This window comes from Gouania willdenowi, chromosome 10, assembly GCF_900634775.1.
Source record: "Gouania willdenowi chromosome 10, fGouWil2.1, whole genome shotgun sequence".
Taxonomy (NCBI): Eukaryota; Metazoa; Chordata; class Actinopteri; order Blenniiformes; family Gobiesocidae; genus Gouania; species Gouania willdenowi.
Window position 1 is genome coordinate 24440944 of NC_041053.1, and position 25717 is coordinate 24466660.

Consider the following 25717-nt stretch of genomic DNA (forward strand, 5'->3'; position numbering starts at 1 on the left):
GTATTCTAATTTCTCATTTTAAAAATTTTTACCTTTTATTCAATTGTAGAATATTATTATATTTAGGTTAGCCAGTGGCTATACTGTATTGCACTACATGCATTTTTTATTGGATTGAGTGATGTTATTTTTCAGGGTATTCTAATTTCTTATTGTGTTTCAGACATATAATAATTTAATGATTCTTACAGCTCCTTTCCAATCATGAAAATGTTTCATTTATAAAATAAAATCATTCAATCCAATAAAAAATACATGTATATATTTTTTTCACAATATCATTTGATGTACATGGGGAATCTATGTTAGTTGGCATTTTCATTAAAGTTATACATAAATAAATAAATAAATAAATAAAAACAAACCTAGTTCATTTCATCTAAATGTCACAATTCCTTCATCTATAAACACAACAGCCGACTTGTAGTGTTGTTTGAAAAGGGAGTACTAAAATAAATACTAGCGTTTAATGTGAATGGAGGCTGAATTTTTAATTTTTATTAGTGAACATTATACACAAACAAACATAGGCACATATGTGTAAACAAATTGAACATGTCATCTTCACAGGTTTTACAGAGGGAGGCTGCATTTAGAAATGATCAAAGCCTCTCCATCACAACCTCTGCTCTGTCACTGTCCCTTTAAGAAAATGCACTTGCAGCCATTTTCTACTCTTTGTGTGGGGTGGATTAGCTGTGACCAGGCACTGGGTGAAACTAGAGCATCCATCGGCACCAACGGCGAGGGGGAGAAAAAACCCTCTGCGAAGCACCGGAACACCGTCGCAGACCCGGAGCTCGTCTGCCCGCCAGTGTTTGTCGCCGGTCGGTCATGAGATTTTCAGGTAGGGAGGCCGATGGAGGGACGGATGCAGCCGCAGCGCCGCTGCTGATGAGCGGGGCTGCTGATGTGAACTGGGCGGTGATGATGGCTGGGGATCTGATGGGAGGGGGTGCTTTATTTTTTATTTATATTTTAAACGTTTTTTTTCTTCTTCTCGGCTTTTGTTGTATCACACCAGTGGTTGATTAATCGTCAATAAGGTAGGGATGTGGGTTGCAGATAAATCGTGCGTCCGTGTGTTAGTGTAGGATCCACGTTAGCCTCCATTGGCTCAGAGATGGGTGGGGTGAGGACAGGGTAACTGTGCAGCAAGTGCACGGACGGATGATGATGGACCCCACGATGCTCGCACAACCACAACATTCATATATTGTGTTTCTGTTGCAAAAAGCTACATTTCCACTACCAGCTGTTTTCTAAAGGGCTATTGCTGTAATTCTCATCTCTGTAGTCCACCTTTTACTCCCGGTCCTTACGAAGCCCTGCAGGCTACAGCACGGCCTCCCAGGCCCCGATACTGATCTACAAATGTCAGGTTCACCTACTTTCATATGTGTTGACCATCACTGGGATGCTTTGAGCAATCTGATACACTGTGTGCCATAATTATTCAACCAGCCCTGTTAATAATTCAATGATAGTGATGCAGTCTTTTCAATAAGAATGGGTAATGCTGTGCGATATAACGATATATATCGTAGTGCAATACAAAAATGTACAATATAACCCTCTATTGTTTATATCGTTATTTTGATGTGTGTGTTATTGGTCTGCTCCATTGCTACGTTAGAATGTGGGTTCTATAAAGAAAAGTGAGAACATTAAGAGGAAATTGCATTCATTTCATGTAATTTAAGAAAAAAATACAATATAGGGATACAGAATTACCTATATCGTGATATAACACTTTGTCGATATTGCACAGCACTAGGAATGGGTGTGTAATATACCAAGTCAAGCTTGGATACTGTTGGATTTTTTTTTTTTTTTTAAGTTATCCATTTTCCTATTTTATTACATTAAATAAATCATTTGGTGATTCACGGCTGTTATTGGGAAGTAGTGTTGGGTGTGCTAAACTTGACTAGGTCTATGGCAAAAACACAGTTTGGATATCTGTTAAACCTAACACTTCCTCTGTTTAGACAGAGCGCACATTATTAGAAATGGGTGATATTATCGGCCGAAATTAGGCATTTTGTGTAATATCGTTCCACATCGGCATGGGTTTTTCCATATTGAAAAGGGATGTGCTTTTTTTGAGACAACATATTAAAAATGAATATGGCACTTTGCCGCAGAAAATGTTTATTTATGGGTTAATTTCATTGAAGCATCACATTAAAAGTAGGCTTAACCTGTATATTCCATGGAAATACTGTGTGTATATATATACAGTATTTCACAAACTAGTGCCTGCATTTAGGAACCAAAAAAAAAAAAATCAAAATTCAAACATCTGCTTAACGGTTCCGGAACCGGACGTTAGCAACCGGTTCTCAGTGCCCAATATATATATATATATATATATATATATATATATATGTATTGGTCATATCAGAAATTGGAAATTTAGTGTTCGACAGTATTGTCATACTGGATTTCGGCAAAAAGCTCAAATTATTCATCCCTAAAATAAAAGATCCAAAATGGGTGCAGACGATTTTCAAATATACTAATATAAATCCTGTAGTCCTTGCATCCATCAGTTGTATTTGACGTGTTCATCCTGCGGAAAGATCCACCCATAAACAGGAAGGAGCAGCCCCAGGAATAAGGTGGATAATTGAAACTTAGTGGTAGTAAAGTAACACACCTATGAGCTTGCAGGGCCAGGTATCTTATTGCTTTAAGAACAGTGTGTAAAAATCATTCAAGGGTTTTCTTAAGCTAACTTCTTCATCCAAATGCAATGCAAAGTGGTGTGAAACTTGTTGGTGGAGACAAAGCATAGTACAGACGTTGATGTGCGTACATTTGACAGGCCTTCAAAGAGGGCCCAGAGGTGTATTTAGGAATCCCACTAGCTGTTTATACATTATTACAGTCTCTATCATCGTCCTCCTATGTTAACTTGACACATTGCTTTTGGTGAATTTGATGGGCAATGTCATTGATTATGGATAACAAGCCAAAAACTGACAATTAGTTTTAAAACCCAGATGCCTAGAACCTGTCATGATGCATATCTAGTGTCAGCCAATTGTTTACAATCCTTTATTTTTGTGTGGAGGCAAGCTTTGTCTCCCCCCCCCCCCCCCCCATGTTTTAATGTGATACCCTCTGTTGTTTGGTCTAAAAGGAAAGCATGACATCACTGTGACCATGACACAACAGTGGCTGCGAGTGTGCAGATTTCTGAAATGACAATCAGCCTGAGAATCACCGCACTCAGCCAGTGTCCCGACTATATAGTATGTACTATGCTCACAAACAGTGGACTGTAGCGATGTGCCCAGAACAGACTCTGTAGTGTATCATTGTGTAAATATGTGTGACATGCTTGTCCTAAAGCTCAAAATACACTCACATCCACGCTGGATGGAACACATCCTATTGTACGCGTGATTATATGTTACACTGCATGCCTTTGGGGGAGATCCCAGTGAATGGTGTGTCTGTGGAGTTGACACAGTTTCTCTCACTCATTTGTTTTACCCACGCCGACTAATGGAAACGGCAAGGAATGTATTATCCACTAGGGCTGCACGATTATAGAAAATAAATAATAATCACCATTGTTTTAGTCATAGTTGAAATCATGATTATTCTAACAATTATTTGTCAACCAAAAAAATATTTGTTTTTTTGTACAAAACAATGTAAAGTATATTCGTTAAACATGAATAAAATCATTCAAACACCAAAATCAAGTATTTGCACTTTTGCGCGTGGATTAAACAACTCAAAGTTAGTATTGTGGTCATAATAGCTTTATTCTGTATAGATGTCCAAAATCGTGGAAGTTTGTTTAATTTAGCAAAAAAACATATGTAAAATAAAAGTCTTTTTAAAAAATATTTTTTTTTGATGATGTTATTTTGTAAACTTTTGGTGTTATAATCAAAATTGTAATTTAATTTTGATTAATTGCACAGCCTTATTATCCATGTTCAGATGTTTTTTACTTTCAGGTTATGGTTATTTTTGTAGTGCAATTCTTGATATACCGTAATTTCCCTTTGTATTGCTTTTTGTGTGATTTGACAGAGAGAAACGCGTGGCTTAACCAGCACTTTTACAACATAGATCGTAGGGGTAGAGCTGGGCGGTATACCGTTTGTACCGAATACGGTATATATTTTTATATATGATATTAATTGTTAATATACCGCCGTACGGGTGAATTTGATTACACAACTTTTAGAACGCTACGCTGCGCCGCGTTTCAAGATTGGACCCTTTTCAACATTGCACTTCTAAATAGGAAGGTAAACAGTAGTGCTCTGCGTTAGTTACGGTGTAAATCATACGCGTAAATGGATCAGAAAGACACAATTGAAAGTTCTGAAGCTGCATGTGAGCATGTGTCTGCATGCGGATGCCTCTGCTACAGGAGAACAATACTCACGGACACAGAGGCACGATTAGCTTAGCATGTTGACAGTTTGGCAGTAATACACAAAAAAAGAGAGCAAAGGATCGTAATTTGTAATTCCTGTAATACAGAAATAAGTCCTGCAAACAAAACGCTACCTTATTCACCATAAGAAACCACCACACCACTGAGTATGCAGCATTTAATGCTAGAAATCAAGCTAATGCTAAAGCTAGCGCGGCAAAGAGCCATTGGGCTGCTGTTGTAAACTTGTAATACTACAAGTGTGGAATTATTCTACAATATTCACTCAGTAAAATAGATCATCCTAAGTCAATCCACTGCAGTAATTCATCTCTCAACCAGTAGAAAATGCTGTGAACACCTGATTATGCATGGGAAAAATTACCGTCATATACTGTGAAACCTTTAGAATTTAGAAAAAAACCATGATATACATTTTTGGTTGTACCGCCCAGCCCTACGTAGGGGTGGAACAAGATCTTGCGTGTTGGTTTCTAGGGATGTAACGATTCACTCAACTCCCGATACGATTCGATTCACGATACTGGGTTCACGATACGATTCTCTCACGATTTATTTTACAAAATGGGACTGTAGACAAATTTTTTTTTTGGGAAAAAAACTATAAAATACTGTAATATTTTCCTTTTATTTTTCATTGTCAAAAGAATTCCTTGATAAACAATTCAAAACAATGCAATTTAACTAAAAATAAATCTTGAATGAAATAAATAAAGGAATAATACAAATGAAAATGAAGCCTATCAATTTAAATTCTGGTTCTAAAATAAACAATGCAAAACTGCATAATAGTTATTTTTCTTTTAAAAGTGCAACTGAAAATGTATTTTGTGCCTTAACAATTGGACTTTAAAAAAAAAAAAACCCGTGATTACACTGATTTACGTCATATTTGTTTGGACCAGCAGAGGGCGCTGGTAATACAGTGGTCGGTTGGCATGCAGATATCTTGCAGTGAAGAAGAGAAGCTTTGCTAGCAGACAGAGCTAATAGAAAAACGTGACTTTTACAGATATTCAAGTAATATTACAGATATTATTTCGGTGCTTAAGGGGTAATGAATCATTTATTAACATATTTAAGAGTAGAAGGCGGCCAGAAAGAAACTATTAGCAGACTCCGCCCGCCGCCTACACTTGTGGATAGCGCCCTCTGCTGGTTAAAAAAAGTACTGTGATTCAATTTTCAGAAAATCGATATCAACCGTGATACCTATGAATCGATTTTTAACTGCCTTACGATTAATCGTTACATCCCTATAGGTTTCCCATTTAGATACCATCCATCCATCCATCCATCCGTCCATCTTTATACCCGCTTATTCCCGTTTATCAGGGTCGCGGGGGTCTGCCGATGCCAATCTCCGGCTCTCATAGGGCTCTGGGCGGGGGTACACCCTGGACAGGGCGCCAGTCCATCACAGGGCCCATTTAGATTCCAGTATGCCAAATCTCACCACTATAGAAGGCTGCGTCCTAATACCCATACTTGCGCCCTTGTGCCCCTCGGTTGCACGCTCCAGCTCAAGGGTGCTAGTGTGTAGGGTGTCCCGATGTATTTATTCAATTGTAGAATACTATAGATATTATGTTAAAAAATAGGTTAAAATCAATGCAACCAATTGGTCAAAAACATTCTCACTGGTAAGAATTTGTCATCCCACGATATAAACGATAAAATTAGCGAGGGCCCCGGGCCATTTGTCTCTCAATTTAGCCCAGAATGCACCAAAAAAAAAACCGCGTTCCATGGGCCAAAACTGCCCCGTTTGGTGTCAACAACTTATTCCCTGGAGCAGAACTTTGTTTACGGAAGCTCTGCACGGTGTGTGCCACCACCGCACCCCGCACACACCGCCTTCTGTGTGTGTGAGGTCTTGGTCACGGCTACCAGAAGCTACTCTGCTGCGATACATCATGGACCGCTACTTGGTTAAAACCAGATAACCAAGGTTCCTCCGTCAGATCCACCCAAAGTTCCACAAACACGAGGACAGAGATGAACCTGTAGCAACGATTATGAACTGGAAACTCAACTAAAGCTAACTATGCTAAGCTAACACCGACACACTGAGCTAAGTGCTAATGCTAACCACTGCATATAAGGAATAATAGACCAAGTAAAAAGAACACGTCTTACTGTCATCAAACCACAGACAGCCACCGATTTTTTTATGGTCAGATTTAACACTTGTATGGAAGGATCAAAGCTAAACATGTCACACGTTGTGTGAAATAAATATTAACATAATAACTAATGTCACTATTCATTCATCCCAATTTGTGAAACGCAGTATTTTTTAATTATATTTCATCAGCAGTAAAAACACTATTGGTTATTTGTGCTTTTAATGTGCTTTTTTTTTCTTTTTTTTAAAATAATTTTACATCATGTGAGGAAATAAATGAATTACATACAATAACACTAAGAGTAATCCACATGCACAAATATATTTCATAAAATAGCCTTTTTAAATGTGTCTCGTGTTGATGTATTCAGATTTATTTGTGTTTGTAAGGAACCTGTTTACACTAAGTTGTGAATTTATTTATTTATGGTTTTTATTTATTGTGATTTTTATCGTTATCGTGATAAATACTAGAAATGATCAGGATACATTTTTTTGTCAATATCGCCCATCCCTAATACTTACTGTTGCTGACTATTGTTTGAGTAACATCACTTGATCAAGCCTTTTCTAACATTCTACACTACAAAATAAGTAATAAAAGTATGTATGATTCATGCTGATATCGTATCAGATTGATATCGGTATCGGCCAATACTCTAGGCTGCATAATCGATATGATATCAGAAGTGAAAAAGTTGTATCGGGACATCCCTACTGCTGATGTATTGGTCTATCCAGTAAACACTGTTTTGCTGTGTGTCAGTGTAATGATTACTAGGATACCTAACGTATGTGTTGTGTGGCCTCATTGGGCTGTACCATTGTAATCCTGGCCCACAGTTCAGTTACCAGAGCACAGATGGGAATGAAGAATTTGCTCATAAAGACACACAAAGTCACAAGTAGATGAACACACACACCAACTGTTAATAAGCATCTGTAGGATGGGAAAGTTCATTTTTTCCATCTCATGCTCAACACTGCGTATGAACTCCCGATCACAGATGGAAGCTAACAAACACTGAGCCTGTTTCTCTGACTGACAAATCCCTAGAGGAACATGTCTGTTGAGTAGGCAGAGCGGTTTAAAATAACCAACCAAGCCGTGCTAAAAATCAGAACCGCAAGGTAGTGACTTCTGACAGAATAGCAGGATAGACTTCTATTATTTTTGGTTTCTGCAAAAGATACGGGATTGAAATCAGCAAAATTTTTTACATTTTCCTCCTTGTTTACAGTTAATTTCACACACACATACAGATGACCATTTGGAGTGTGACCATATCTTGATTATGGCGATATATCGCGATATTTTTATTTTTTTTCGTCACACGATCAATTATCGATATGCTCGCGCTATCGATTTTTTAAATTTTTTTTATTTTTTTAAATTTTTTTAATTTTTTGGATTTAATATTTATTGTATTATTTTCAAAACCTTCTGTGCTTTTTCACTAAAATGTGCAGGTAGGTCTTCACAGAAACTTTGTCACTGTTGAAGGAACCAATATATTGTTTACTGGAATATTGCACTATACTGGTGTCACCGGTAAGAAAGACCCTATTTTTTGTTTACAGAAAGCACTATTAGACATACTTATTCATTTACATTGGTATGTTGACACTTATTTACAGAAATGTTGCACTAAAATAGTGTCACTGACTGTACATAGGACACTTTTTCAATATCCTGTCTGTCAGCGATATAAAATAAAAATTGTATTTTTTCACTTAATTTTTTTATTTTTGTTATGTCATAGATTATTATAGGTTGATTTCTGACCAATATATCAATAATTACAATATCGTCATTATCGTGAGCTGTGTATCGTGTTATAAACACAATATTTACCACATATCCTTTGGACACAACAGCGTATAAATAAAACACAATATATAATCCCAGAATCATTCTTACAGCAGATTGGTCCGTACAATCATTTCAATAACATATTAGTCAAGCAAAATAGATGAAACAAAATACAAGCCTTATTAATGAGAGAGTTTTAATACAATTAGTGAGTTAACAGAAATTGCGTTTTTAGTTAGTATGTGACAGTTTTAATTTGTCATCAAGCTTTTCCAAATCTGTTGTCTACTGCACACAATACTGAGGCCGGTACATTTTAAACCCAGTGATTTGCTTTTTATTCCTGGTGGTATACTGTACGTGTGCGTAGGATGGAAGATTGGAATGAGATCATATTGTTTAGTTTATGGACAGTTTTGTGCATGACAAGCTTTCTGGAGGTAAAAGATTATAGCACTGGAACACTATTCTTTGTGGAGCATTAAACTTAGGCCATGATAAGTCACATATCATTTCAGTATTTCTAGCTTTTGTAAGTAAGTTGAAAATGTATTACACCTTATGAGTGAATCTATCACTAAAGGGCCAGAAAAGAAAACACACGGCATTCATTATATCGGAAAAAAATTATATATCTACAATGATATTTCAATAACATGTAACTTTGGTAACACATTAAGTACTTATTAATGCCTTATTCTGTATGGCCTTATTATACAACCATTAAGCCATTAACTAAGAGTTTTCCCTCAATAACCTCAGAATTATTATTTATTAGTAGTAAGTTGTATATGAATTATGATCTCAACATGCTAGGGTTAGGGTTAGGGATGTAACGATTAATCGTAAGGCAGATAAAAATCGATTCATAGGTATCACGGTTGATATCGATTTTCTGAAAATTGAATCGCAGTACTTTTTTTGACCATCCACAAGTGTTGGCGGCGGGCGGAGTCTGCTAATACTTTCTTTCTGGCCCCCTTCTAATCTTAAATATGTTAATAAATGATTCATTGCCCCTTAAGCACCGAAAGAATATCTGTAATATTACTTGAATATCTGTAAAAGTCACGTTTTTCTATTAGCTCTGCCTGCTAGCATAGCTTCTCTTCTTTGCTGCAAGATATCTGCATGCCAACCGACCACTGTGTTACCAGCGCCCTCTGCTGGTCCAAACAAATATGACGTAAATTAGTGCAATGACGGGTTTTTTTTTTTTTTTTTAAGTCCAATTGTTAAGGCACAAAATACATTTTCAGTTGCACTTTTAAAAGAAAAAGAACTATTATGCAGTTTTGCATTGTTTATTATAGAACCAGAATTTAAATTAATAGGCTTCATTTTCATTTGTATTATTCCTTCATTTATTTCATTCAAGATTTATTTTTAGTTAAATTACATTGTTTTGAATAGTTTATCAAGGGATTCTTTTGACAATGAAAAATAAAAGGAAAATAGTACTGTATTTTCTAGTTTTTTTCCCAAAAAAAAAAAATTGTCTACAGTCCCATTTTGTAAAATAAATCGTGAGAGAATCGTATCGCGAATCGAATCGTATTGGGAGTTGAGTGAATCGTTACATCCCTAACTTAGGGTTAACGTTAACCCTAATCTAAAGGCTGTCATTAAGTGTATAATAAGGCATTAATGAGAATAAGGCATTAATCAATTTATTACTAATGCTAATAAGCAACTAATTAATGGTTAATAGGTGTTCCGTAACTTTTACTAGGGATGTCCCTATGCAACTTTTTTTTTTAACTTCTGATACGATACCGATATTGCATCCCTGAGTATTGGCTGATACCAACATCGATCGGATGCGATATCAGCACAAATCATACATACTTGTATTAATTATTTTGTAGTGTGGAATGTTAGAAAAGGTTTGATCAAGTGATGTCACTCAAACAGAGAACAATAGTCAGCAACAGTAGGTATGAGAAAAACTGACCCATTTATTATTAACCTATTGATTACATACATTTTAACATTCAACATAATATCTGCAGTATTCTGCCGATATTTATATCGGACCGATATCCGATATAAATATCGGAGCGGGACACCCCTAACTTTTACCTCAGACCCAGCTACAGTATTTTATCGGCTAATTTATTGTTATTTCTGCCAAAGGTGTGTCGCGATACATTGCGGATTGGTTACTATGTAGGGCTGCACGATTATGGCCAAAATGATAATCACGATTAATTTGATCAATATTGTAATCACGATTATCATCACAATTATTTATCATGTTGGGGAAAAATCCGCATTTTTTTTTTTTGCATTACTTAAAAAAAAAAAAAAAAAAAAAAAAAAGAAAACAATGTATGAACAGTTTACAGTGCAAAAATGAAGCTTTAACAAAAACAAAGAAAAGAAATGAACCCAATAATTTAAAATGTACCAAGGGTGAACTGAATAATGATTCTATTGCTGTGCTTTCACGAAATGCAAATCATTAGAAACAGTTACAGCCCACAGCTCTCATCATCATCTGGTTGATAAAGTGCCTGATTTAATATGCTGCAGAGCGCCTCATTTTAAATGTAAATATTGCCGACGATCAGGTTAATATAATCGTGGCAACCAAAATCGTGGATCACTATGAAAATTCGATGAATTCGAATTCGATGGCCTAAGCTTTTATTTTGGCAATTTTATTTGTTCAAGTTATTTCTTGTACAGTAAGTACATTTTTATTTGTTTAGCATGAATAAATGTTACCTTTTGTCTTAAGTTTACCTTTGTGTGAGTACATCATTGGAGTCAGTTTATTTAAAATGATTTATAATACAAACTGTATTGTTTTATTGCCATAATTTGTCTTAACACACTATGCATTGAATCAGTTTTTGAATCGAGAATCGATCTTGAATCGAATCGCAACCCTAAGAATCGGAATCTTATCGACACCCAAATATTCACATCCCTACAGCACAGATTGTTGGTGAATATTCTGCTCAACCACAACTTACAAAATAGCACTGTGTTTTATTCATTTTTTCATACTATATTTATAAATGCCTTGCAGCATCCTGGTGTTGATTTTCAGAACAGTGTTTTTTTTTTTTTGGTTCTCATCTGGAGCTCATTTCTCTGAGCTGATTATTAGTTGTGTCAGCTCTGGCTGGTCACACGTAAAAAAAAAAAAAAAAACACACATTTCTGTGAGGCACATGATGTCCTCGTTGGGGCCAACATACAGTTATGGCAGGAATTTTGGTTCATTATGAAAAGAGGTTACAGTAGTTCAAAGAATATGTCGTTTCCTGAATGTATTTATTCACTGTTGGTTGTATTTATCTCAAAGAGCAAAAAAGCATAAAAATAGCAAAAATAGCAAATGATGGATTTATTCTGCTGAGCCAGTGCTTTATAGATGAAACGTTGTGCCTCATGGTGCGTTTTCTTTGCATACTGTGTCTGTTAAAATTTCAGTGACAGTCGTGGATCATTTGAATTTTAGGATGATTCACTTCAGATGTTCAAGTAAAACAAAAAGTCAAGAAAAAAAAAAATGAGAATGGCATTTCCCTTGAGCCATCTAGGTAAACAGAGGGGATGCAGGTGCAGGCTCAACACACACACACACACACACACACACACACACACACACACACACACACACACACACACACACACACACACACACACACACACCGTTAACCACGCAACATAAACAAAGTTTCACAAGAGGAAATAGAGTTTTTGAGAGCAGTCGAGACGATTACATCAAGCATTTTTCTTTAAATTCAGTTCCAGTGTTTGAACTCACACACACACACACTGAGCTGCTCTGATTCTGTTCATAACAATAAGACTGAATAAATCAGAGGTGTTGGACAGTAGTGCCTGCAAAGTGTTGGAAAATAGAGGTGTTGAAAAAAATTGATTTGGCGATATATATTGCGATATTATGTCACGCAATTCTTTTGTTTTTTTTACCTTTATTTAACCAGGAAAGTCTTTTCCACTACAGGAAACATTGTAACTGCACCAAGAAGTACGCTGAAACCTGGGCATGTTGACCAGCTCGTGTTTTTTCAATAAAATCTAAAAAGAAAGAACTAACTTTCTGCATTTACTGTATTTGTTGTTCTAGGCATATTCCTCAGTTAGGTTGCACTAAAGTCATGTTGCACTAAAGTCAAAGATTGTTTAAAAGCCACAGGCAGATGGTATGTTATTTTTTTTTATTTTAAGTTGTTGGCACATGGCATGTTAAAGCCAATGTTTGAGTGTAATATATATATATATATATATATATTACATAATGTTCTCATGAAGGTGTAGACATTTACAGATTAGTTGTTTCTTAAGTCATCTATTAAAAAAAGAAAAATCGCAATAATCACCTTATACTTTAATATCAGGATATATCGTATTGTATCGTGACCTACAGTATGTATCGGGATATGAATCGTATCGCCAGATACCAGGCAATACACACCCCTATTGGAAATGATTGATTATTTTCATAGTTTACCAATCAACACTTCTCAACTAAAGTTAAATTTTCCAAAGTTTTGTTGGGGATTAATAAGGTGTGTGATGCTGCTCTTTATGGGCACACGACACCAGTTTTAACACCATCTTTTCCTATGGAAAAAAAAAAAAATCATGCTGATATCCAGTAATAAAAGTGCCAAACGATGCTCAGTTTGTCTTTATTTAACATCATATTTTCCACTTCTGCTGAACACAAAAGTTTAATTTTGTGGTGGAGGAGTTAACTTTGAAAATAGTTCCCCTTCATGCTGATGAATTTAAGCATGAGTTGCAGATAGATATTCAGCTAGAAGGATTTATAAAGCCTTATCGATATGAACTAGAGGAAGGACAACGACTCTCGTCTCCTCTGTGACAAGGCACAGCGCTCTATTCTTGCTTAATTCCCTCCAACCTGGCAACACACACACACACACACACACACACACACACACACACGCACACACACACACACACACACACACACACACACACACACACACACACACACAGTGCACTGTTCAACAACGTTGCATGCTTTAAAGTTTACACAGTACTGACAGATGTCTGTTGTAATCTCAGCCTAATACAGGATACAGGAGTGTCCCAATATGATGAGGAAACAGTCCTGGAAAAATAAGGAGAACATTGGTTGAAGTCTTCTTTTGACCAGAAATGCAGCAACATTTTATGTTTTTAAATGAATTTCAAGATGGACATAATATAGTCAAATATTTCATGGATGCACTATATTTTGTTAAGCACACTGAGGTGACTTTATTGTTATTTGTGCTATATAAATAAAGTTGAATTTAATTGAATTGAACTATTCAGGAATCAGGATGTGGTCTTGCATTTAGCATCAACATGGATTTTGGTGTCATGTGACCTTTAAGCCAAGTTTGCATGTTCTTGCTTAACATTTTCCTCTATTTGAGTTCTTCTCAAAGGTTGACTGTGTATTTGTATATGGCCCTATTAAATCCACTTTAGTTTATCCAAATTTTCCAGATTTTTTTTTTTTAATATATATATAATTTTTTTCAGAAAATATGAGTTTTTAACTCCTGTGAGTTTATAATCTTGTTATTGAATCAGCCGTATAGCTGAGTCAGCTGTCTGTTTTCCATGTTGCATGATACCTCTCTCTCTTTTTTCTTCTTTGTCAGACCGGGGTGTTTTTTAAGTGACGCCTTATCACCATGACGACCCACGTGACCTTGGAGGATGCTTTGTCCAACGTGGACCTGCTGGAGGAGTTGCCCCTCCCAGACCAGCAGCCATGTATTGAACCCCCTCCCTCTTCCATCATGTACCAGGTGTGACACAGCCCCCCCCCCCACTCCCCCCTGCTTTCATCCCAACTGTTGTTCAGCCCTTTTCAACTCACCCCCCTTTGACCCCCCCCCCCCCCCCCCCCCTCTCTCTCTCTCTCTTCAGGCCAATTTTGACACCAATTTTGAGGACAGGAATGCATTTGTCACCGGCATCGCCCGTTATATCGAGCAAGCCACAGTTCACTCCAGCATGGTGAGAGAAAAATCACTTTTCCACCACTTTTTTGCTGTTTTGTTGGTTTTTTTTCCACCTGTAACAACCTAAAAGTGCCCTTTTTTATCTTGTCAATTAGGGCTGAACGATTAATTGCATTTGCGATATTATCGCAATATTTTAAAATGCAATTTTCTCATCACAAAGGCTGCAATTTTTTATTTATTTATTTTTTCTTGTCCTGTTAAGTTCAGAGTGTTTAAGAAGTGCAGTCCATATGTTTACATGTTTCATGAAACGTGAAGTTAGTTAGATACGTTGAAGAGGTAAAGCCACAGATTTGTTTGCTTTATTGTTGTAATTTGTGCTTTAAAATGTATATTTTATATTGATTTAAAGTTTAAATAAATCTGACATTGTTTGTTATGAAACAGATTGATTTATTGCTTGTGTTCATTTAAAAATACATGACAAGAGGCCCTTGAAAAAATTATCGCATATTCAATCGCAATCGCAATATTGAGGGGAAAAAAAAAAAAAAATTAGATTATTTTCCAAAATCTTTCAGCTGTTGTTTCAATATTATAATTATTTTATGTGAACAAAATAAATCCCAGTGTGGGAACCAGCCTACGTCCCCTTGGAGCCACTGTTTGGGTGAAATAGTGGTGCTCTTTGTAAAGATTTGGCTCAGTTTTTGACTGAACACACACACACAAAAACAAACTCGTGAAGTAATGGACACACATTCCACTCACACACTGGTGAATCAGTGTGTCCGTAAAGCTCCTTCTGCTCACGGCGAGTGAATGGAGAATGTGATTTGACTGGCAAAAAGGAGGAAGTAGAGCCTAAGTTAGCTTTATTTAATCGGGAAGTCCCCATTCTTTGATGGTTCTTCCTTTTAGTAAATTTTTCTTTATTTGCCTCTAAGCAAAATATATTTCCTCCTTCCTCCTGTTTAAAGAGTTGGAAAAAATGTGCAATGTTATTTATCTTGCTTTTACGAGGCTCTACGTTTTATTTGTAGAACAGTTATAAGACAAACATGCAAGAAGACATTTGTGCTGAATAAAGTTCTCACTCTGTGCTGCAGAATGAGATGCTGGAGGAAGGACATGAGTACGCTGTGATGCTTTACACCTGGAGAAGCTGCTCGAGAGCCATCCCCCAGGTAACAAAAAAAAAACACACTGTTTGTCCTATAGTGGTGTGTATTGCCTGGCATCTGGCGATACGATTCGTATCCCGACACATAGGTCACGATACGATACTGTATGTCCCGATATTAAAGTATGAGGCGATTATTGCAAATTTTTAAATTTTTTTAAGAAAAAACTAATCTATAAATGTGTACATCTTCATGAGAACATTATGTATGAAATATATTTTAGTGGCATTTTTTACACTCAAAACATTGGCTTTAACAAATGCCATGTGCCAACAACTTAAAATAAAATAACAACATATAATCTGCCTGTGGCTTTTAAACCAACTTTGACTTTAGTGCAACATGACTGAGGTATATGCCCAGAACAGAAAATAAATGCAGAAAGTTAGTACTTTCTTTTTAGATTTTATTGAAAAAAACACAAAAACACAAGCAGGTTGACCAGCTGGGCAAAAAAAAAAAAAAAAAAAAATATATATATATATATCAAGAATCGCACGATGTGATATCGCGATATATCGCCAAATTGATTTTTTTTAACAACCCTATTGTTCAACATCACCAAAATGAGAAAAACAGATGATTTAGTTCAGTATTTCTGATTATAAGCTAAACTTTTACGTGTCCTAATGTAAGGGATTATAAAACAATGAGAGCGGCTGCCAAACAAGAAATGTAGATGTGATGCAAACAGATATGGCCTTGTTTAGCTTGTAAAATGAGTGCAGGTTTTTACAAGTTCCAAATGTACGTATTGTCATGGTAACATCAGGGCTGTGGAAATCACTTTAGTTCAGGGGATAAAAAGCAACACATTTCATCTTAAGTGGGGCGCAGATTTTAGGCGGAGAAAAGAAACGAGTAATTTCAACATTAGTGTGCCTTAGTTTGTGTTTTCACGTATAAATGATTATGTAAAGTATGTAAGACACAGGGTTGAAGTCAATTGCATTTTCCAATTACAATTAGGTCTTTAATTACCCATGTTCAGTTAAAACAGTGACCAGCATTTTGTTCCAATTACAATTCAAATTTAAATTATTATTTATCCCCTAAAAGTAAATTACAGTTACGCTCTCAATTTCTAAAGTTCAATTACAATTAATCGCATAAACCCCATAAAACATAACCTTATTTGTTTAGGTTTATGTTTAATTATATTATAAATGACAATTTTTATAGAATTTCCATGCCAATTACAGTTGCAATGGCAGTTATCTGAACTCAATTAAAATTAAATGTATATTACAACAGCAATAGTTTTTTTTTTCAGTTACAAAATTATCATTACACAATTATGATTAGAATTGACCCCAACCCTGGTAAGACACCGACAACAATAATTACAAATATCAATGTTAATATCCCTGCAGGAGCTGCACTTTACATTTCCTTTATTTTTGTAATAAATCTATTAACAATTTGAGATTAATAATGACTGACACCATGTGATACAAGCATGGGGATATGTGTATTTGGAGGGGCAAAAATAGATACAACTGAATTATTTGGTCAATTTTTGACAGTTTTGTTGTCATTTAGGGACTGAATTGGATGCTCTAAAGGGCCAGATTTGGCCCCCGGGCCTTGAGTTTGACACGTGTGTTATATGTAACATGAACTCTTATTTATTTAGTTTATTATTGAGATGTGTTGAAAGTGTGACCTGGGTGTTCACATTGTTTTCTGGGATGTGAAAACATAATCTATGCACTACTTTGCTGATAAATAAAATGCATACGACAACAACATAAAATGCATAAATCATTTACAGACAAATTGCATGACTAATGTAAATTCATGTTGCGGGACTGCGCCATCTTGTGGTTGATAGGTGAAATGCAACGAGCAACCCAATAGGGTGGAGATCTATGAGAAAACGGTGGAGGTGCTGGAGCCTGAAGTGACCAAGCTGATGAAGTTCATGTACTTCCAGGTAGTTTCCATCCAAAGCTGATTATTACGCTGTTTCATAATTCTGGTAACCATCATGTATCTGTCTGCACACTGGACAACATGCTAAATGATTCGTTTTGCCTTTACGCGACAGAGGAAAGCCATCGAACGCTTCTGCGGCGAAGTGAAACGCTTGTGCCACGCAGAGAGGAGGAAGGACTTTGTTTCCGAAGCATATCTGCTCACTCTCGGCAAATTCATCAACATGTTCGCAGTGTTGGATGAACTCAAGAACATGAAGTGCAGCGTCAAGAATGATCACTCCGCCTACAAAAGGTAGCGAGCTTCCCAGCCGAAGCTCTTTTTTTTTTTTTTAAATCAAACTAACGCATGTGACTTGTTGTGTTTGTAGGGCAGCTCAGTTCTTACGAAAAATGGCAGATCCCCAGTCCATCCAGGAGTCCCAGAACCTCTCCATGTTTTTAGCCAATCACAACAGGATCACTCAGGTTCGTCTAAAGAATTTAATAGTATTTATTTCATTGTGCAATTGTCAATTGCGTCAGAGCTAGCAAAGAGCTAATTTACCTCTGCAGTCCCTCGGCAGGTAAACAAGAAAATACAAGGTAGAGATACAAGACAAAAACGGTAACAATTGACAGAAAAAAATGAAATACAATTACAATAGCATAATGAAGTGCAATAACATCTAATGCAGTGGTTTTCAGTCATGTACCCCTTTAGACATTTAACCTTAAAAAACATAATAAGGTAATGTCATATACAATGTATATTATAATAATAACAATAATAATAATAATAATAATAATAATAATAATAATAATTAAAACATTTGCATGGCCTGAAGAAAAAACAAGTCAAGACGCAGATGCTGGCCTGCATCACACTGCATTAGCTTATCATTGGCATTAGCTTGCATTAGCATTAGCCTAGCAATAACATTAACCTAGCATCATCATTAAAATTAGCATAGCAATAGCATTAACCTAGCATTAATGTTGACCTAGTATTAGTTTTAACCTAGCAATATCATTAGCCGAGCGATAGCATTAGCCTAGCATCAACCTAGCATTAGCTTAACAATTGCATTAGCCTAGCATTAGCGTTCACCTAACATTCGCTTTAACCCAGCATTAGCATTAACCTAACAATAACATAAGCCTAGCATCAGCATTAACCTAGCATTAGCATTAACTGCTCTATTTATATTCTAGTTTCTAATGTTGTCAGTGGTTTTAATTTTTATCCTCGTACCCCTTATGACAATTTGCGTACCCCTGTGGGTACCCGTACCCCACTTTGTGAACCTAGGATTCATCAATAACATATTTTTTATAAATAACAATGCAGTCTAAATAACATGATAATGAATATGTAAACTGTGCAATACAGTGAAAAGGAAATATTAAGATTTAACATGGTTAAAACAGTTATGTTTTAACCATGGATTTTATCCCTGAGTAGGATTCAGTTGTGCAAAATAAGCAAATTGAGGGAGTTAGTTGTGGTTACAATGTTGTGATGATTTTAGCCAAAGTTGAAGTCGTTTTTTAAACACTACAATGTTGTCAGTTCAACAATGATTCCTTTGTCAAAGTTTTTCTAACTCACTTAGGGTAACGTTCATTAATTTATTCTTTAGGTCAGTGTGAGCCATGACTTCCAGCTCTAATGTCCTATTGGATGGATTATTTAAGAAAATGGAATTGAAATTGAACCCATGCAGCACATTAGTTTGCTTCGACACAGTGGTTTAAAAACTGTGTAAAAATGTATATTAAATGAAATAAAGAAACTGTATTAAATCTTTGCACAAGGTGAAACTTTGTGGCTGTAAAGTATCTAAATTGACAGGAACCACATGTTCATCCTCTGATGCAAAAAGGTGGATAAATAATCTATTAAAGAAAAAACATTTCTTCCACTATTGCACAAAATGGTGCACTGTAGTGATCATTCAAAACTTTTTATTTACAAATTGAAAGCAGAAGTAATTTTAAACAAAATATTTTTTAGTAAAGGTTACATATAAAATTTTATATTTGTTTTTAGTTGTACATAGTACCTTTATAAACTTCATCTAAACTAGAGCCGTACTGGTGCACTGTCACTAGGCCTGGGCAATATATCGAGATTCAAGATATATCGAGTTTTATATTTTGGCGATACAGAAGATTACAATATTGCCTATAAACATTTATTTTTATTTTATAGCTTATTTAAAGCACAGTTTGATGGATTACTGAGTGCGTCCTAACCCAGACCTTCCTCTAAACAAACTACACTACATAACTCACTCACACGTGCTGTCCCTTAGAGGAGAAAAAGCCAAGCGTGGCACATATTGTGCAGCTATTTGGTAATAAATGTGCCTGTGTGACATTTTCCATCAGCAAATTAAACCCAGAATTGTCTTTCTGTTGAGTTCAAAATATTGAGATTCATATTGTATATCAGGGGTTCTCAACTGGTCTCACCCTGAGACCCACGTTTTGCCATGATGATTAAATCGCGACCCACTTTCTTTTTAGAATTAGGTTTTCAAAAATAGCTGTTGAAAACACACACATACTGTATATACTTTAGAAAAACAAAAAACATAAATCTATTTATTTTCCTGTGCAACATACATTTCACAGCATGCCTATCAAAAGAAAAGTTTCTTTCAAAATAAAAGACAAGTCCAACATGAGCGACATTAAGTATTAATTAATTTATTTTTGACCAGCTGTCCGCGACCCACCCAGTACAGGTCCGTGACCCACTCTTGGGTCCCGACCCACCAGTTGAGAATCACTGTTGTATATCACTATTTTGAGAGAAAATATCAAGATATGAATTTTGGTCTATATCGCCCAGATCTAACTGTCATCATCAAATATATTCATACGGTCACATTTATATGTGTCAAATGTATAGCCCAAGGACACTATGGCAATGAATGGGAGGGAGCCACTAAAACAGAGGGAATAAAGAAGTCTTTGCTGTTCATATTTACCTGTATCAGTAGTTTTTTAATTTTATTTTTTTTTTGCTTTAGTTGTTCCTTTTTCTGTGAAGGTGACCTGCTCTACTTCCTGTTCTGTGTCTCCGTGCAGTGCCTGCATCAACAGTTGGAGGTGATCCCAGGCTACGAGGAGCTTTTGGCAGACATCGTCAACATCTGTGTGGACTACTACGAGAACAAAATGTATCTGACTCCCAGTGAGAAACACATGCTGCTTAAGGTACACACACACACATACACACACACACCCTGGATGTCTTTATCTGTTGCCAAGTCAAATCTGAACTCCTTATATACAAAGTTAGAAGGAAAGTGTTCTCTCTGTGCATCAGGTGATGGGCTTTGGTCTGTACCTGATGGATGGGAATGTGAGCAATATTTACAAACTCGATGCCAAAAAGCGGATTAACCTCAGCAAGATTGACAAGTTCTTTAAGGTGAGGATTTTTGTTTACCATGTTGTTTCTCCTGCTGCATTTTTGCATGCTCATACATAAAGTGAGCCGTTCATTCATGATTTCCCCAGCTTCAGGTTGTGCCGCTCTTCGGAGACATGCAGATAGAGCTATCGCGCTATATCGAGACTAGTGCCCACTATGAAGAAAACAAGTCCAAGTAAGACAACGATCCTCTTCTTGTTTTGTGTTATCACAAAATAGGGATGTAACGATTCGATTCACGATACTGGGTTCACGATACGATTCTCTCACGATTTATTTTACAAAATGGGAATGTAGACAAATGATGACTGAAAAATATTCCTTTATTTTTTTTTGGGAAAAAGAAAATACTGTACTATTTTCCTTTTATTTTTCATTGTCAAAATATTCCCTTGATAAACTATTCAAAACAATGCAATTTAACTAAAAATAAATCTTGAATGAAATAAATAAAGGAATAATACAAATGAAGAAGAAGCCTATTAATTTCAATTCTGGTTCTATAGTAAACAATGCAAAACTGCAAAATAGTTCTTTTTCTTTTTAAAAGTGCAACTGAAAATGTATTTTGTGCCTTAACAATTGGACTTTAAAAAAAAACAGTCATTGCACTGTATTTACGTCAGATATTTGTTTGGACCAGCTGAGGGCGCTGGTAACCCAGTGGTTGGTTGGCATGCAGCTATTCTAGCAGTGAAGTCGAGATGCTATGCGCTAGCAGACAGAGCTAATAGAAAAACTTGACTTTTACAGATATTCATATAATATTACAGATATTCTTTCAGTGCTAAAGGGGTAAGGAATCATTTATTAACATGGTTAAAAGTAGAAGGTGGCCAGAAAGAAAGTAGTAGCAGATTCCGCCCTCCGCCTACAGGATAAATATATAACGCCCTCTGCTTTTTAAAAAAAGTACTGTGATTCAATTTTCACAGTATGTGTAACTGCCTTTCGATTAATCGTTACATCCCTATCACAAAAGGATTAACATTTAATACAAAAAAAAGTGAGATCCTCAGCCCACTGGTCCATCTGCAACCAGGGTTGGGGTCAATTATAATTGTAATTTGCGTAATTTATAATTAATTACACTTGTGATTGTAATTTAAAAAATATGTTGCTGTTCAGAAAATTGACTTTGTAATTACCATGGGAATTCTATAAAAACTGTCATTTACAATTTAATTAAATGCAAACCTGTGGATTTCATGGATTACACATACTTAAGAATTATTAACATATGTTTCAGATCAAGATGACCTGTCAGTTTTCTTAAGGATTATTTTACCAATTAAAAAAAAAAAATCTAGTAGTATACTGACAGAAAAAAAGCACAGACGCCCATGCCAAAAATATTATTAGCAATAATTTAATTGATTAGGAAGCACATAGGTAACCAAGAGATGAGAAACAAATTGGATGACAAGATAATGTTTTTAGTGTATTTTACAGCTGATTTAAGACTTTTTAAGGGTTCCTGCGGAACCTTAATAAGTCTTAAAAGGCATTAAATTCATGAATCTAAAATAAGACCTTAATTGTCATTAAAATGTTTTAAATCAATAATTCAAAAGTCTTTAATTTTAACACATACAGTAATAAGTATGATTTTATGATTGTAACATTTCAAAATAAAAGTTTTTTTTTGTTTTTGTTTTTTTAAAAGTATAAACAATGTGGGAAAATGTAAATTTAATGAACATTGCCTGTCTAACAAGGATTTTTTTGTATTTTTGTTGTTGTTTTATAGTTTTCTGGCTATTTTTCTCGTCATCTTGTGTTTTGGGAGGGATTTTGATTACTTTAGTCTGTTTTTTTGTACATTTTACTGTCATTTTGTGTATTCTTGTGTGTTTACTTTGGGGGCCGCCAGGTGCACGTCTGCACTAGACACGAGAAGAAAAATTACCTTAACCCTATGTAATGTGTTTGTTTTTCCCTCCAAATTTGTTTACTGTGACGTTGGCCTTAAATTCAATTTCAAATGGCAATAGAAAGTCTTAAAAAGTCTTGATTTTAATTTGACTAAACCTATAGGAATCCTGTATAAGAGATGCTAACAGAAAGCTAGCACAAGAGGAAGGTTACGTTTTATGTGGTTATTTATTAAAGGCTCAATAATCGTGTTTAATTGTAATTGAACTTTAGTAATTAATAACTTAATTTTAATTGAGTTTCAGGGGAAAAATTATCATTGCAATTTGTAATTGTAAATGTAATCATAATTTAGTTGTAATTTAACATGGATAGTTGAAAGTGTAATTGTAATTGAAAAATGCAATTGACACCAACCCTGTCAGCAAGCATCCGTCTTCGTCCCTGTGTCCCAGGTGGACGTGCACACAGAGCAGCATCTCGCCCCAGTACAACCTGTGTGAGCAGATGGTGCAGATCAGAGAGGACCACATCCGCTTCATCTCAGAGCTGGCGCGCTACAGCAACAGCGAGGTGGTGACGGGCTCGGGCCTGGACAGCCAGAAGTCGGACGAGGAGTACAGAGAGCTGTTTGATCTGGCCCTGAGGGGCCTCCAGCTTCTGTCCAAGTGGAGCACGCACGTCATGGAAGTGGTGAGTGTGACGAGGATGGATGCTCCGCGCAGCCGTAGGTGCAGAAGTTTGCAGTTGTTGGTTCTTCTTCTCTGTGTCCCTCAGTACTCTTGGAAGCTGGTCCATCCCACAGATAAGTTCTGTAACAAAGACTGTCCGGGCACGGCCGAGGAGTACGAACGGGCCACTCGCTACAACTACACCAGTGAGGAGAAGTTTGCTCTGGTGGAGGTCATCGCCATGATCAAAGGGCTTCAGGTAAAAACACCAGGGAAATCTGATGAATGCTATTTATATGCAGCAGTTCCATAGACCTGATTTAGGTTTAGGGTTAAGAAAGTACATTTTATTTATATAGCACCTTTCACAGATAGAAATCACATAGAAAGTACTTTATAGTAAAAACTAGCGATGTCCCAATACAACTTTTTCATTTCCGATATTGCAGCCTTGCATATCGGCCGATACGATATTTATTTATTTTTCTTCAATAAAAAAATAATAATTACTTTTTTGTAGTGTGAAACATTAGAAAAGACTTGATCAAGTGATGTTACTCAGAGAACAATAGTCAGCAACAGTAGGTATGAGGAAAAACTGACCTATTTATTATTAACCAATTGGTTGCATACATTTTTACCTTCAACATAATATCTACAGTATTCTACAATTGAATAAAATCAATAAAAAAATTATTTAAAAAAAAATCAGAATTTTGAATCCGAAACAATACAAGACAGTCCTTCAAAATAAAGAAAAATAAAATACAATGTAGACACCAAGTTAATAAATCAGGTTAATTAAAAGCTTGACTGTATAAAAGTATATTTAGCTGCATTTTAAAGGAGTCAATGGAGTTAGTGCAGCTTAGAGTCAGCGGCAGAGGGATCCCCAGTCTTAGTGCCACTGCCTGAAATGTACGATCCCCACGTGTTTTACAGTTAGTACGTGGGACCAACAGTGAATTCTGGGCTGCTGACAACAGAGCACGAGAGGAAGAATGTGGTTGCAGCAGGTCAGAGATGCACTGTGGAGCTTGACCATGTAGGGCCCTAAAAGTTAAAACAATGAAGACAAGCTAAGACTAGAGTAATGTGTGATCTTCTATTTGTGCTAGTTAAAAGTCTGGCTGCGGCACTTTGCACTGTCTGGAGATGATCCAAAGCTGACTTGTTTAAACAAATAAAAAGACTGTTGCAGTAGTTCAACCGTGAAGAGATAAAAGCATGGATAATCATCTCAAGTTCTGCTTTGGACACCACTAGTCTTTAGATGTTCCTGAGGTGATAAAAACAGTTTCTAAACTGTTTAGAGTGATGCTCGAAAGACGTTGAACTATGAAAGAGGACACAAACATTTCTAACAGATGTTTTAACTGAAAACCCTAAAAGCTTATGTGTTTTTTGATTTCTGGGATTTTCCTGTCTGGAGCTATAATCAAAGTTTCAGTTTTTTCATTGTTTATTGTAATTAAATTGACTCCACAGTATATCTCTGATCTGCTGCAACCATATTCTTCCTCTCTTGCTCTGATGTCAGCAGGCCAGAATTCACTGTTCGTCCCACACACTAACTATAAAACACGTGGGCATTTCAGGCAGTGGCACCAAGACTGTGGAACTCTCTGCCGCTGTCGTCTTATGTGTTTCTGGAGTTTTGTGTATTATGTTGCTCTTCATATCACTTCCAACTTTATGAATTACAGCTTTGTTTTGGGGGCCTCACAAAATTGACCAAGGGCCACCAATTGCCTATGTCTGGTGAGGTTAAAACGGCAGCACCAGCTGCTTGCTGTGAGGGTTCATTCAGTCAGGCTCCATTCAGCTCCATCATTATGTACTAATGCTGCCAAAGTAGTGAATCAATAATAATTACAACAATTGCATTTATTGTGGGGATTAAATGCAGAGTACAGTTAGCTACAAATAAAACATTGGTCACTGAGCACATTTATTCACTCTATGTAAATGCCTGATGTCCTGTGTAGGTGCTGATGGGCCGAATGGAGTCTGTGTTCAACCAAGCCATCAGGAACACCATCTATGCTGCTCTGCAGGACTTTGCCCAGATGACCCTCAGGGAGCCTCTCCGCCAGGCTGTGCGGAAGAAGAAGAACGTCCTTATTAGGTACCGAAGGAAATGATCTTACCCACCAAAAAAAATATAGATGCTTTCTTGTTTTATAGTCGGCCAAATTTGAATAGTTGATTGATCATATACGTAGTATGTAAAACAAGCTGACATTATCCAGACATGATACATTTAAAACATCTGCATTGT

General features: G+C 36.2%; 1 protein-coding gene across 3 annotated transcripts in view; it reads left to right on the plus strand.

The window, feature by feature from the left end:
• The first annotated feature begins 672 nt into the window (after positions 1-672).
• cyfip2 (cytoplasmic FMR1 interacting protein 2) overlaps positions 673-25717 on the plus strand; it is a 42146-nt gene continuing 17101 nt past the window's right edge. For 2 of the 3 annotated variants that reach the window (XM_028459385.1, XM_028459387.1), the window contains exons 1-13: positions 673-847; positions 14034-14183; positions 14305-14394; positions 15452-15529; positions 17361-17462; positions 17577-17758; positions 17835-17931; positions 20542-20670; positions 20783-20887; positions 20977-21065; positions 23221-23458; positions 23543-23695; positions 25425-25564. In XM_028459385.1, coding sequence (XP_028315186.1) covers positions 14067-14183; positions 14305-14394; positions 15452-15529; positions 17361-17462; positions 17577-17758; positions 17835-17931; positions 20542-20670; positions 20783-20887; positions 20977-21065; positions 23221-23458; positions 23543-23695; positions 25425-25564 — 1520 coding nt within the window. In that variant the 5' untranslated portion in view covers positions 673-847; positions 14034-14066. The remainder of the gene's footprint in view (positions 848-14033; positions 14184-14304; positions 14395-15451; positions 15530-17360; positions 17463-17576; positions 17759-17834; positions 17932-20541; positions 20671-20782; positions 20888-20976; positions 21066-23220; positions 23459-23542; positions 23696-25424; positions 25565-25717) is intronic. The other variant, XM_028459386.1, reaches the window with a different exon arrangement.